Source organism: Centropristis striata, chromosome 9 (genome assembly GCF_030273125.1).
Source record: "Centropristis striata isolate RG_2023a ecotype Rhode Island chromosome 9, C.striata_1.0, whole genome shotgun sequence".
Taxonomy (NCBI): Eukaryota; Metazoa; Chordata; class Actinopteri; order Perciformes; family Serranidae; genus Centropristis; species Centropristis striata.
In genome coordinates, this window is record NC_081525.1 from 18,928,082 (window position 1) to 18,942,109 (window position 14,028).

The 14,028-nt window shown below is 38.1% G+C and overlaps 1 protein-coding gene across 1 annotated transcript; it reads left to right on the forward strand.

Annotated features, from left to right (window-relative positions):
- Positions 1 to 8,301, forward strand: spata18 (spermatogenesis associated 18). The gene is made up of 12 exons (XM_059341434.1): positions 1 to 346; positions 1,856 to 1,961; positions 2,058 to 2,173; positions 2,670 to 2,788; positions 2,917 to 3,012; positions 3,092 to 3,226; positions 3,680 to 3,911; positions 4,020 to 4,178; positions 4,265 to 4,440; positions 5,220 to 5,343; positions 5,460 to 5,528; positions 6,611 to 8,301. The coding sequence occupies exons 1-12, from the start codon at positions 260 to 262 to the stop codon at positions 6,665 to 6,667; spliced, it is 1,476 nt and encodes a 491-aa protein (XP_059197417.1). The 5' UTR covers positions 1 to 259; the 3' UTR covers positions 6,668 to 8,301.
- The last annotated feature ends 5,727 nt before the right edge of the window (positions 8,302 to 14,028 follow it).

The following is a 14,028-nucleotide window of genomic DNA, read 5'->3' on the forward strand; positions in this document are numbered from 1 at the left end:
GCAGTGACACAGAGAGTCGTGCTCGTAGTTTATCCGTCACGAGTTATTTATTGAAAGCATTGTGCGGTTTTAGGTTGTCGGCTCGTCTCCTCACTTGGTTGCCACAACTGAGGCAGTGCTTGGCATCTGTGTCGTAGGTGGAGAAAGCAGCCAGGACAGGAATTTTTACTGCACTGCACGGAGAGATTACACCCCCGGCGGCTGTCGTCCTCCTCCCGGGCCAGTCACACCTCCGAGTATTAGTTTTTTGCGGACAGACATGGCCGACACACTGCGGAGACTGACTAATACTTGCTCCTTCAGCGTCTTACAGGACAAGCTTGAGAGCTGGCACAAAGACTATCATGTAAGTTCATCAATAAGTAATGAGCGACCTAAATCTGACCAAAGCACTTCATCAGAGCCTCGGTTAGCCTCGGTTGCACGGTGGTTTATCTCATTAATTAACGCAGTGGCTAAAAGTTACAGTAGTGTTTCAGTTTTAGTCCTGCAAACATTATGAATTGATTTGTTTACTCCAGTCGACTGGTGATTTTTTTCCACTTATTCTCGAAAAATGAACATTTATTTTACGCAATTTTATTTTACATGGATAATACAGTGTAAGCAGAGTGTTTTGAATGATGCATGAAATAACTTAAAACACCACAGCAGAGGAATGCACTTGTTTAGATGACATTGATTTCCCGGTAGAGTTTGGTTGCTATGGACGCCAGTCGTCATGGCTACGGTTGGAATACTCCAAAGATCTTCTACTTCATGGAGATGGTTCACTTCCTGTCACTTCCTGTTAAAGTTTTCTAGGCACCTACACAGGGACAGAGCGTTGGAGGGGGACAGGAAGTTAATTCACTAAACTTTAAAAACAGAGATGTCTTGTAGGGTATACTACAAATGCACAGAATAAAATGATAAAGTCCTAATTTGAAAAGATTGACTGCATATGTGAAGGGGGATGGAGGTCAATCTTTTCGGAACATCGTTAGGAAAGGCAGATACAGTCGTGGAAATTTTTTTATTAGACCACCCTTGTGTTCTTCAATTTCTTGTTCATTTTAATGTTTGGTACAACTAAAGGTACATTTGTTTGAACAAATAAAATGATAACAACAAAATAACCATAATCATTATTGAGAAAACCATGGAAAATGTCAGCTCTTAAATTAAACTCTTATGAGCTATTTTTGTTGTTATCATTATATTTGTCCAAACAAATGTACCTTTAGCCTAGTTGTACCAGGCATTAAAATGAACAAAAAATAGAAGAAAATAATAGTAATTTTTTTCATGACTGTGTTGGACTGGAGTAATCCCATTAGCGCCAAGGTATATTGTTGGAATTTTCTTTCTTTTTGTCCTCTTCTTCGAAGACAGGAGAAAGAACATGATGGTAGAAGACAGGTGGTTATTATGTACAGAGAGAGGAGGACCTGGAGATTTAGTTTAAAGATGGAGTGACTTATTGCTATTTTATCCCTTTATTGTATTGTTATTTTAAGTTTTTGTTATTGCTAAGAATGTAAGGGCACTTTGTTGATCATTTTTTTGTATTGGAGAACGGGTTGAAAAACATATATGAATGCACATTAAACATTTTGCTATGTTGCAAACATGAATACCTGTTGCTTTTCACTGATATTTTCTGACTCTTTCCTTTGGTCTGTGGGTGCTAAATCTGGTCTCTTCTCTTTAGTAAAAAAAAAATAAAAAATCTTTTTATAGAAACATGATAAACATTTCTACTATTAGAACATTATAATTTTAGCTAGGCTATAACAAAAGCCCTATTGTCTTTTACTTTTGTTTTCTTCATTAGCCTACTGTTTGTTACAGTTTGTCATATTTACCCTTCCAGGTGATTTCCTGTGACCAGAACCTAAACAGATGTTGTGAGCTTATTGAACTAACAGCCAAGATCCAGGGCCAACTGTTCGCCATCCTCAACCTCACGGCCGCTGAGGGTAAAATTTACATTTGGTCTTTGTATTCATTTAAAAACGTGTTGACTAGGTTATGGTCAATCATAAACTACTCAACACACATTTTTTATGACTCAGGTGGACACTATGCTGGAGTGGACACTCTCAAAACACGTCTTCTGCCATGGCTTGGGACCTGTTTTTCAATGGCGAGGTCCTCAGTTACTGACGACACCAGTCTACAGCTCATCCAGGTGACTTCATCTGTTACTAGGCTTAATAACAAAATGTACTCATACAGGTGCATGAGTGGAAATAACACATTATATAGATCCATTACACAGATTGAAACATTTCATGTCTTAATTTATTTATTTCTTCTAATTATGATGATTATGGCTTACATTTAATGAAGACCTAAATTTCAGTGTCTCAAAAAATATATTACAAAAGACCAATTTTAAAAAGTATGTTTAATATGGAAATGTTGGCCTCTGAAAAGTATGTCCATCTATATGCACTCAATACTTGGTTGAGGCTATTTGACTTTAACTATTGGAAATGGACTTTTCCATCATATTCTAATCTAATGTATTGAGATGCACCTGTAAATTTATCCATCAAAAAATTTATATTTCATCCAGTGTAACAGTTTACCATAGATAGAAAATTCACATAACTTCCATATTACTGTCCTCTGGTGTTGTAGTTACTGTAAATCATTTGGACTGTATTGTCATTTGTTACCAGGAGTCAGTAGAGAAGGACAGGAGGATCAGGGAGCTCTCTGCCTCCCATGACAGTGACATGCAGAAGATGGACACTCAGCTATGCTCCACTCGCTTGCAGCTGGACTCTGTCAGAGCAGAGTGAGTCGAAGAAATATAAAACAGTAGAAGTAGAACCAGGGATTTCCGCCCCAGCTTGCATGGCTCATGTTTAGATGTATAAATGAAACATACTATTACATTTTAGAATTTTTATTTTATTTTATCAGATTGTCTGAGACTCATAAGGAACTGGATGAGACAAAGAGCAAATCAGCAACCACTCTGCTGGCCACTGAAGATGAAATATTGCAACTGAAAGCAGAGTGAGTGATACACTGAAATACTGCCATTATTTGTTTTTTATATGCAATATGCAGCATGTCCTCCTCTGTTGTGTTTCAGTTTACGATCCGCACATGAGCAGATTGATATGTATAAGAGGAAGCTGGAGACTCTTGATGATTATGAGCGGCAGATTCGCTTGCTGAGAGATGAAGTGTCCTACCTGAGCACTGATAAGGCCATGCTGCAGGAGAGGTATGTCCACATGCAAACCCTGTATGTACACACACAAACACCACTACACAGAACAATGTTACTGTGATTCTCTTTTCGCTAAACTCCTCTCGTTTAGCGATATGAGTAGAGAATTCAATATTTTAAAAATTATATATATATATAATATATATATATATATATATATATTTTTTTTTTTTTTTAAATCAAATTCTCTACTCATATCACTAAACGAGAGGAGTCCCTTAATCAGCTCGCTTTCAATTCTCAATTTTTATATTTGAATGTAGGCTACTTTTATATTTTTTCCTAAATATTTTATCTGCTTGTTTTTAGTCTTAAATTTCTATATTTGAATGTCATTAAATATATGTCTCTTTTAAATGCTTTTAATGTTTTTTGTAAAGCACTTTGAATTGCCCTGTTGATGAAAGGTGCCATACAAATAAACTTGCCTTGTCTTGCCTCTCCCAGGTTGGTGAGAAGCCGTTCTCCGAGCCCCTTGCCGAGGCTCAGTCGCTCCTCCAGCCCCATGAGGAGTGAGTCGCCCACCAGAGCTCAGTTGACCAACTCCTCCCGCTACGCACGCCTCGTGTCACGCTTCAGTGACCTGTATGCTGTGGAGCGTCTGGAGGCCCAGACTCTGCTTCGACGTTACATCGCTGACTTAGAGATGGTCCAGAAAATCATCTTCATTGCTGTTGTGGTATGACTGTCATTATTGTAGAGATAAGTACCAAATCTGTTGTGCATCACTGGCTGTTTTGTGGACCAGTTGATTTTTAAAATGTAGTTTTTTCATGTTATTTCGCAGGAAGCCTTTAAGACAGCAAAACTGGCTTACCGTCAGTTCAAGCTGCGTGTGAGAAAGACATTGTCCTCATCCCACTTTGGGCTTGAAAGTCTGGAGGATGCAGCTGTGGACTACATTGTCAGAAACCTGGACCTCTATGACGTTCAGGCCAGCATCAATGTAAGACTCAATGGCAGCATTTGTGAACTAATTAATATACTTTGATGCTTATAAAGGCAGTGTATTTGTCTGTTTCATCTCCCCAGGATGTGATCAATGCCATGAACGTGAACCCTCGGATCTCTTTCCCGCCAGAGGTGGACTTTGTCCTCATCAGTGCCTTAATCAGGGAGACATGCAGGGTGGCCTTTGCCATGCAGACACTGGACCCCCCGCTTGACTTGGCCTTTTCCAGTGATGGAGAACTTTACATTGACAACAAGTCAGTACTTTGTACAGTCTAAATTCTGTATCAAAGCTGCCTAAAATGTGTTTTCTTTTGAGTCATTCTGTCTTTCTAGTCAGTGGTTTAAGTTTAAAGGTTTACTCTGCAGGATTTCAGATCCCTTACTTACAGTAAAAGTACTATTACCACACTACAGAATGAATCCACTACAAGTAAAAGTCCTGCATTCAAAACTTACTTCAGTAAAAGTACAAGAGTACCTGCATCAAAATGTATTTAAAGTATCAAAAGTAAAAGTAAATGTACTCTTTATGCAGAATGTCATGTGTGCAGAGCTCAGATTGGTATGTATATGATGTAAAATATACTGTGGATTATTATTATTGAAATATTTTTGTAAGCAGCATTTTACTGTTGTCATATAGGGCTTATTTTAACTGCTTAATATACTTTTATGTGGTTCAGTTTATAAACATGCATAATCGTTTCTAAATTGATCATGTTTTTTATGTTAAATCTCGACCTGAAAAGTAACTAATGCTGTCAGCTAAATGTAGTGGAGTTAAAAGTACAATATTTGCCTCTGTATTGGAGTAGAAGTATAAAGTTAGATAAAATGTAAATACTCAAAATTGTACTTAAATATAATGTACTTAGTTACATTCCACCACTGGTATCATGCCACATTTCAAAACATCACTGTAAAACATGACCCTATGAAGTGCAGCACATCACTTAGACCAGTAGATGTCACCCACACACACAAGGATCCTCCCAGCTCTCCCTCACTCTTCCCTCCTGTCTGTGTCCTACAGGTATCGTCGCAGCTATGACTCTGAGTTCACGGCTCCTCTGGTCATGTACCATGTGTGGCCAGCCTTGGTGGAAGGAGATGCTGTGGTAGTGAAGGGCGAGGCTGTGACTAGAAGGGGTGCTCAGGTACTGACTGTTTAATACTTAAAACATCTCATAATTAATTTTAAGTGTGCTCTGGTGAATAATGAAAGTGCCCGGAGAGGCTCATGTGTTTACTGCTGATGTGTTTGTGTTTGCAGTGGAGTAGAAGCCGGAGCAGGAGTGTTAGCCCTGTGCGCTCTCGCTCTCTCAGCCCAACTCGCAGTCTTGTAAGTCTCTATAATATTTGACAGTGCAACCAAACATACAGAAAGACTTTTGTTAGGTTTAGAGTCAATATCACAATAAGGTGCATTTGAGACTTCCCCATTTCCAAAAAAAAGCTGAGATTTTTCATTGAACTTCATATTTATTGTATCAAGTAGATGTTATGTTGTTAGAAATGCATGTTGGTTAAGCTCACACACTTTTTTTTAATTTTTTTTTTATAAATTAACTATAGGCAGATCATTTTATGATAATTTTAGCATTTCATTTAGCATGGATGGAGCTTCAGTTAGCAACATGACTCAGTTAGCACGTCCACTGTGTACTGTTTAGCAAATATATTCCTAATTTCAGAAAGGTTTTTATATTTATTTATATTTCACTGTGAAAGGGTGGACATGTTAAGCTTGACAACATTCAGCTCAATAAGCAATTCAGCTTCACATAATGTGATGAAAATTACAAAATATTAGCATAAATACTTATTCTGCAACTAGCCACTGTTTCAGCCTCCATTAAAGAAAGACAAATTGACAGGAAAAATGTTACTGAGAGCGTCAGTCATCGTTGATATGATTATGAAAATAGAATATATATATAATCAAAATTACTCGTTTTATCAAATAACTTGTTGTGGACAATATATCCTTGCCATTTTTTCTGAAATAGTATCATTTAACCAGTGATCACACACACACACACACACACACACACACACACACACACTGTAGTAAGTGGAGCAGTATGTGGGACATGCCAATATCACATACATCCAATGAAAAAAACAGGATAAAATGAAGGAAACACATTTTAGGAGACTTATCATTGTACTGATATGTGTGTAAATGTTTGACCATCTATGTTCTGACAAGGACACCAAAAGGCACGTTATAGTGATATTGACTCTTTAATGCTAATAATAAAATTCAGATTAATTTCGAACTGAGATGTATCACTTTTTCCACTTAAAACATGCATGCACACCCATGGCCTTAAGGGTATGTACTTTGAAAATCCTAGCCTTATCTATTTGACTCAATATTTGTAAATATAATCAATAATGTCATCTTTTTTTAAAAAATAGGCATTTAACAGCAAAAGAAGCCTGTCTCCTGAACGCCTCAGAGCTAGCCATCTGTGAACTCTGGCCTCTCTGTCAACATGACAAGAATTTACACCTTTACTTGATGTCAATGAAATAAAGTTTTTTATTTCTGATTACACATGTATGGTTACACTTATGCTTCCACCAAATAAAGCAATGAAATCCTTAGATATTGTACCAGCCAAGGGCTGCTCAGAGTTTACATTGTTGGAGGGTAGTTGAAATTGACAGTAACTAGAGGTCAGTACATTATATTGATAAAGCAAATATAGATTACTGAACAGTCATCTTAGTTTGTTATATTTACTCTTACATAGATGATACTAACAGTATTTTCAACCCTGCCTCCTGAAAATGATGTTCAAACAACTAAGCTGTATTCTCAATTATGTTTTATGGAAAACACATTTGTTTTTATCACAAAAACTAATACATTTTCATGTAAGGGGGAGGTCAGGTGGATGGATCCGTCAAACAACATCTTTTAACCTAAGCCATATTTTTTTCCTAAACCTTACCAAGTACCCAGCCCTGAAATTCAAGGTGAAACTTTTTTTACGTCCAAGATAAAACTTAGGTTTTGGCCAACAATGCCCAGAAATGTCTTTTTCACCTTACCTTTCAGGGCTTCCGTATCCATGTGTTAAAACTGTGACTGTAATCTGGGAGAATATACGTGTTCCTGAAAATGTAATTGAGAGTTCAGTTTTTTTGTATGGGAATGCAATTTTTGGGGAGCAGGGTAGGTATTTTTAGTGATAATCAGAAACTTAAAAGTGCATTTTTCAGGGGAAATCTAGACCTGCACAGTAGCACTTTCATAGTCTGACCACTAGCTGTAGAAAACATATTAAACCTTTACTTCACTCTTTTATTTTTAGCAAAATGTCTATGTATCAGAATAATTTAGGCGTATTGTTGGACAACAATATGGTGCTAATGATAAGTGCTAATTCCAACTCCTCCAGTACTTGAGTGACATTGGTCATTGTGATTTTTAGTGTCAGTGGTTGCTGTGATTTTATTTTTTGGTGCTGTTGTTTTGTATTCTGGATATCTCTTTGACATAAAATAAGGTTTAGGAACATTTAACGTGACATGTTTATGACCTGAATACCTTTAGATGGTTTTGCTTTTTACATTCAAAATATTTTTTTAATCACATATTTTCATACTGTTATTGTGTACAAGAATAGCACCACTAGCTATTTGCAGAAATGTCTGTATGCATTCAATATGACTTCAATATGTTCTATTTATTTTATTTTTCCAGCTTAATGTACAGTACTGTGCAAAAGTCTTGAGCAGGTGTGAAAAAAATGCCTGAAGGAATGATGCTGGTTTGAAGGCAAAGGCAGGTCACACCAAATATTGATTTGACTTAGGTTTTTCTTCTGTTCACTCACTTTGCATTTTGTTAATTGATAAAAATTAAACTATTAACATTTCAACTTTTAAAAGCATTCTTATTTTACAGCATTTTTTCACACCTGCTTAAGACTTTTACACAGTACTGTACACCATCACTTACATAGTCAACAATAGTACTGTACTTCTTGAATTTACAAAATGATAGCGTGTAGGATGAATTTGTGTTGTGTGATGAATATATTATTTTTCTGTGCCTTTTATGGTTGCTTTTTAAAGAATAAATGACAGAACTTTAGTGTCCTGCAATTCCAAGCTGTTATGGTTTTTTTTGTTAATGTGTCTTCTTCTTTTTTGACCATGGATGTTTTTTATTCTTCTGCAGCCTTACCAGCAATGTAGGAATACCTGACAGTACCTAGAAACACTGCTTCACCTTGCAAAAAATGTAAAATGTCTATTAAACAAATTATGGTTTAAAGTTATGTACTCATATGCATCCAATGTTGGACTGCAATTGGAATGCAATTACCAATTGAAATTAAACACATGCAGGGAGAAAAATATAGCACACCATTTTTTTAACCAATGAATGTTGCTCTCTCTTGTGTTTCGGGCTGACAAAGAATTCCACTATAGTTATTTTTCCACAATAGACACAAAAATTCCCCCAATTTACATTTTTTGACCCCGCTTTAACACTAGATGGTGCTGCGACTCCATCACTTAAATGAACCCAAGAGTTAAAAACAGTGCAGTGGGTTCAGGACAGAGTCTCTGCAACCCAACTCTCTGAAGAGTTAGTTAATTTTTTCAAACATTATAACCACCCCACACGGTATTACATGACGTTATTATATACGAAACATCAAAAATATATAGCAAGGCATCATATCATGCAAAACCAAAAGAAAAAGATTTGGCATCCACTTACGGTTGTTTCTGTACACATTCAAAGAGCATATTTATGTGTAAAATATCAAACAGATGATACATTGAAAATAAATACTACAAGCCTAAACTATATCCAGATAGAGGCCTATTTAAAATATGTGAAAAGCCATCTTAGTCATCGTGCATCACCCTTGTGTGTAAGTGTGAATGCACCAGCAAATTTACATTTGAATGAGTTCCTTGAGGGAATCCCAGCAGCAACGTCTCAGTCGTGATGCTTTGTAAAATGTTTCAGCCATTCTCAGCCATCTAATTAGGCCTCCAGGCTTTGCCCAGTCCTGCACCCGTCTGCCTCACCAGGCATGCCAATTATACTGCTGGCTCTTCAAACCATATCTAATATCTAAATTCAGACATTTGCTCTGCAGAGCAGAAGCTGAACTCTAGCAGGCCCCTGTGACCCCTGAGTCCTTAAGAACAGTCCTAACAGATTCACTCACTGACACTTATGTATACTATATGACTTTTTCCCCCCCAGTTTTTGGACATCGCATAATATGGTGTTTTTATGTCATTTCTGGCCATATTATACTGTAATGTGTATCAACAGACTATAATTTACCCATTTTAAACATTTTAGGCATTTTAAAATAAAACTTTTTTTTTGAGGGGTCATTTTTAGACATCCCATAATATGGCGTTTTTTTCTCTCGCTATTTTTCGACAAACTATAATACCACATGTATCAACAGTATTTGTAGGCATTTTAAAATTTGACCCTTTTTTTTGACAAAAATGGACATATTATAGTAGCCTATGACTTTTTTCAATTTTTGGACATCGCATAATATGGTGTTTTTCTGTCATTTCTGTCCATATTATGCTGTAATATGTATCAAAAGACTACAATTGATGCATTTTAGGCATTTTAAAATTTGACAATTTGACAAAAATCGACATAATATAGTATGACTTTTTTTTGAGGGGGGCGTTTTTAGACATCCCATAATATGGTGTTTCTTTGCTATTTTTTTGATAAACTATACTACCACATGTATTAACAGACTATAACTGACCCATTTCTAACATTTTAAAATTTGACTGTGTTTGACAAAAATGAACATGCTATAGTATGACTTTTTTTGAGGGGGTTATTTTTAGACATCCCATAATATGGTGTTTTCTCACTATTTTTGGGCAAACTATACTAACACATGTACCAACCGACTATAATTGACGCATTTGTATCGTTTTTAGGCCTTTTAAAATTTTACCTTTTTTTCAGTTTTTGGACATCGCATAATATGGTGTTTTTCTGTAATTTCTGGCCATATTATGCTCTAATATGTATCAACAGACTTTAATTGACCAATTTTAAGCATTTTAGGCCTTTTAAATGAGGTATAGTGCTCTTGTTAATGTACTGCTATCCTGGATTATTAAATAGAAAATAGGTTTTTGGGTTCGATGGAAATTCATTTATCTGTGATGATGCTCAGCTGAACAGTATTTGTGCTGATATTGATTAATATCAGCACAAATACAGCTGCAGTGATTAGCATCATATCAGTATATGCTGCTGGGATTTTGTGTCAACAACAAAAAAGTATTCATAATGCTAAGAACTGCATAAAATGTCATCTTGTGCTTTTACCCACAGAGAGGACCACACTATGTGTTGTAATTTCAGTGTCATTTAAGTGTAATCATAAACCCACACTGTTATGTGCCACTTATCCGGAGGCCGAAATCCAAATTAAAGTACAAAAATACAGAAAATCCTTTGTTAACACTTGAATCAGGAATACAGAGAGACTTGGAGAATATATTTGGAAAAGAAACTCGTAGAATATGCAGAAAACCATGTCATGGAAACTTCCGCGATGCCTCCTCATCACATTCCCACACAATGAGCTTCTTGTCTGATCTGCAGCGGTTCACAGAGGTCCAGGCTCCTGGGACACAGGCCAGGTCCTGCTACCATGATACAAGTGGGAGGGAGCCTGTGGACTTTGTCTCAGCTGGGTTGTCCTCCTGTGAGCCTGGTGGGGGGGTTATTTACTCAGGTGTGTTGTGGTCAACTGTGGTCATGGACAAAGTGACTGCAGGGTGTGGATGGATGGAGAAGAGAAACAAGATCATTAATGGTTGTGCGGGAAGCACTGCAATAAAGCACCATCTCTGCTGTCATGGCCCACACACTCACCTTGAGTTAGTAGGTATTTTCCTTTCTTTGACAAAGAGAGAAAGAGAGAGAGAGAGAGAGAGAGAGAGAAAGAAAGAGAGAGAGAGAGAGAGAGAGAGAGAGCATTAAAGGTGCTGTACACAACTTTTGGAATGAAATGCAGTCTGGGCTGGGATTGCCTTTACATGGCTCTCCTCAGAGTTTGATTGACATTCAGAATCTGGGCCAAGATTGGCTCCACACGGCCCTCACCTCTGATGTGAAAAGCAAACATGGATGTGGCTGAGCCGAAATTGCAGCGGCTAACAGCGCTAATGATCCTAACAGTGCTGACAGAGCTAACAGTGGCGGGATGGCGTAATCACAGAAGTCAGGTCGTTATCAGCAGAAACCTTTGTATTGAAATCATCATAATAGCACACTGGTCCAGGTAGTTAGAGGGTAAACTAGCTCCTATTAGCAGTGTTAATAACGGAGCATCCTGTCACTGAACAAGCTCCTCTGGTTGCATGGAGAGGGTGGCTGGCATTGTCCAGAATAGCTAGCAGTTTGTTGGATGTTCTCCTCTCTCACTGTCACCAGAGAGTCCAGCTTCCCTACAATACTACAGACTAGAGTTTGTCGCTATATGTTACTGGCTTCATGTGAAAATGACTTGTAGAGTATTATAACGCTTTGTCTCTGGTAATGTGAATGCAGCATACACACTAACAATGGCAACAGTTCGGACAGAGCTAACAATATAAGGGGGTTAACTCACACTTACTGCAGTGACCTGTTATTAGCAGGGGTTCCAGTGGAAAAAAAAAAAAGGCGGCAGTTCTGACAGAGCTAACAGTCGTGGGATGGTGTAAGCCAGAAGCCAGGCCGTTATCAGCAGAAGCATTTATATGAGAATCATAATACCATAAACAAAAAGGAGAAACTCAGATTACAATATTGTGACTTCAGTCTCTGCTCAGGATACCATTACTCCACTATATATTTACATAGAAAATAGTTATTTACTGATATAATAATGTTCCAAATGTCATATGACACCTTTAAGCTTCTACATTTAGATATAGCTGTATTCTGGTAGCAAAATGATGAAACCATTTCTTTCTCGCTGACCACAGAGACCAGGTTTCAGCAGGTTTTAAAAGTGAAATCTTAATCCATGGTCCAAACTAGAGAGACAGTAGTAGTTGGAGCTCACCCTAAACAGACATAAGTGCTGCAAATCCACCCAAAGTTTCCACTTTGTGATAGAAGCTGGATTCAATGCTGCTGGACCGTGTGATGTCTCCTCTGGATGTTCTTAATGTGCTCAGTGCTGGCAAGAGTTGAGTTTCTGGAGCTTGAGCGTGATGAGCACCCGCCCTGATCCTACAGCCAGACCAGAGGGGGAATATTAATGGGGCTGTATATCATAGCACATGATGACATGGTTATGGGTAACCACGCTGCAGTGCATAAATCAAAGGCAATATTAAAAATATGGGGAATGAAAAAAAAATCAATGTAGAGGACACAAATACACAGATGTGGCAGGTGAGAATGCACTCAGTGACAAAAGAGCTTACTGTTTGCAAACATGGATACATTTTACCAGTCACCCTGAGGCTGTGATTGTGGATCTTTCCTGTGATGGAGTCACCCTTCAACAGAAAAGTCAATGAGGCACTGCAGGTTCGACAAGGGCCTGTGTATCTCCAAGAGAGGCTGAGCTGTCTGTGGCGCAGAGAGGCCGTTAAACACATCTGGAATGGAGCAGGATGCAGGTTTTTGCACAGGAGGACCTCACGATTTATGACAGGAGGGACAAGACAGAGGTAGAGCGAAAGACAACGCACTCATGACTGTGGTTTCATACATCAGTGCAGTGTTGTGTGTGACTGATTGTAAGTGCACCACATGGACAACAAGACTCCACCCTCTTAAGTCCCATTCTCAGCCATGCTGGAACACCCAAGGGTGATTTCCCTGGCTTTAACGAGTGCATGAGGTCATAGTTGACTGGCTGGCTGCAGGCATCGGCCCAGTGGGTGCTGAGGAGCAAACAGGCGTGACTGCTGATCTTCTCAGTTCCAGTGAGATCAGACATCAAGTGACCAAATCGTCTGCCAAAGATAAATACTTCCTTCCCTTCTCTATGACGACAATCATATCAAATAAAGAAAAACGACTCTGAATTTGGATTCTCTTTCTCCCAGTGCAGACATTAGTCCAGACGGTTTCCTCTTCCTGCTCTGTCATCCATTGCACATCTGGGCTATCATAAGCAACGGTCGATTAAGATTATTTGTAAGTCAAATGATTATATGTGCTCTCTACAGAATAGTAAGTCTGACGTGTGTGTAAATGAAACAGTGATGAAAGAAACAGAGCCTTTACTTAATTAAATGTACTAATACACTGTAAAAGGTCTTGCATTCAGTCAGAATTATCAGCAAAAAATACTTTATATATGAAAAGTTGAAGTACTGGTAACAATTTCTATATAGCCCATATTTGTAATGCATTACTGTATAAGCATACTTACAATGTGTTATCATTTCCTTTTAGCACTGTGTAATTAAAGTGGTAAGCACTCATTCATTCATTATCCTTAACTGCTTATCTGAACTCAGGTCGCAGGGGGTCTGGAGCCGATCCCAGCTGACATTTGGCAAGAGGCTGGATACACCCTGGACAGGTTGCCAGACTATTTTAGGGCAGACACAGAGACACATTCATGCTCTCATTCACTCCTACGGGCAATTTAGAGCCACCAATTAAACCTAAGCTGCATACAGACTCCACACAGAAAAGCCGCAAGCTGGAATTGAGGCGAGAGTGCTAACCACTGCACCACCGTGTAGCGCCTGTAAGCGCTCTTATTCGCAATGCTTTATAACAATAATTGTAGCACATTATAAAGCATGTTATCATAAATTAGAAGCTCCTGAATCATGATATTTTGCTGCTC

Bases quoted from the DNA above. Each gene is read 5' to 3' on its own strand.
- spata18 (XM_059341434.1), top strand. From the start codon at position 260: ATGGCCGACACACTGCGGAGACTGACTAATACTTGCTCCTTCAGCGTC. The intron at 347-1,855 runs GTAAGTTCATCA...TTACCCTTCCAG, and splicing joins GCTGGCACAAAGACTATCAT to GTGATTTCCTGTGACCAGAA. The intron at 1,962-2,057 runs GTAAAATTTACA...TTTATGACTCAG, and splicing joins CAACCTCACGGCCGCTGAGG to GTGGACACTATGCTGGAGTG.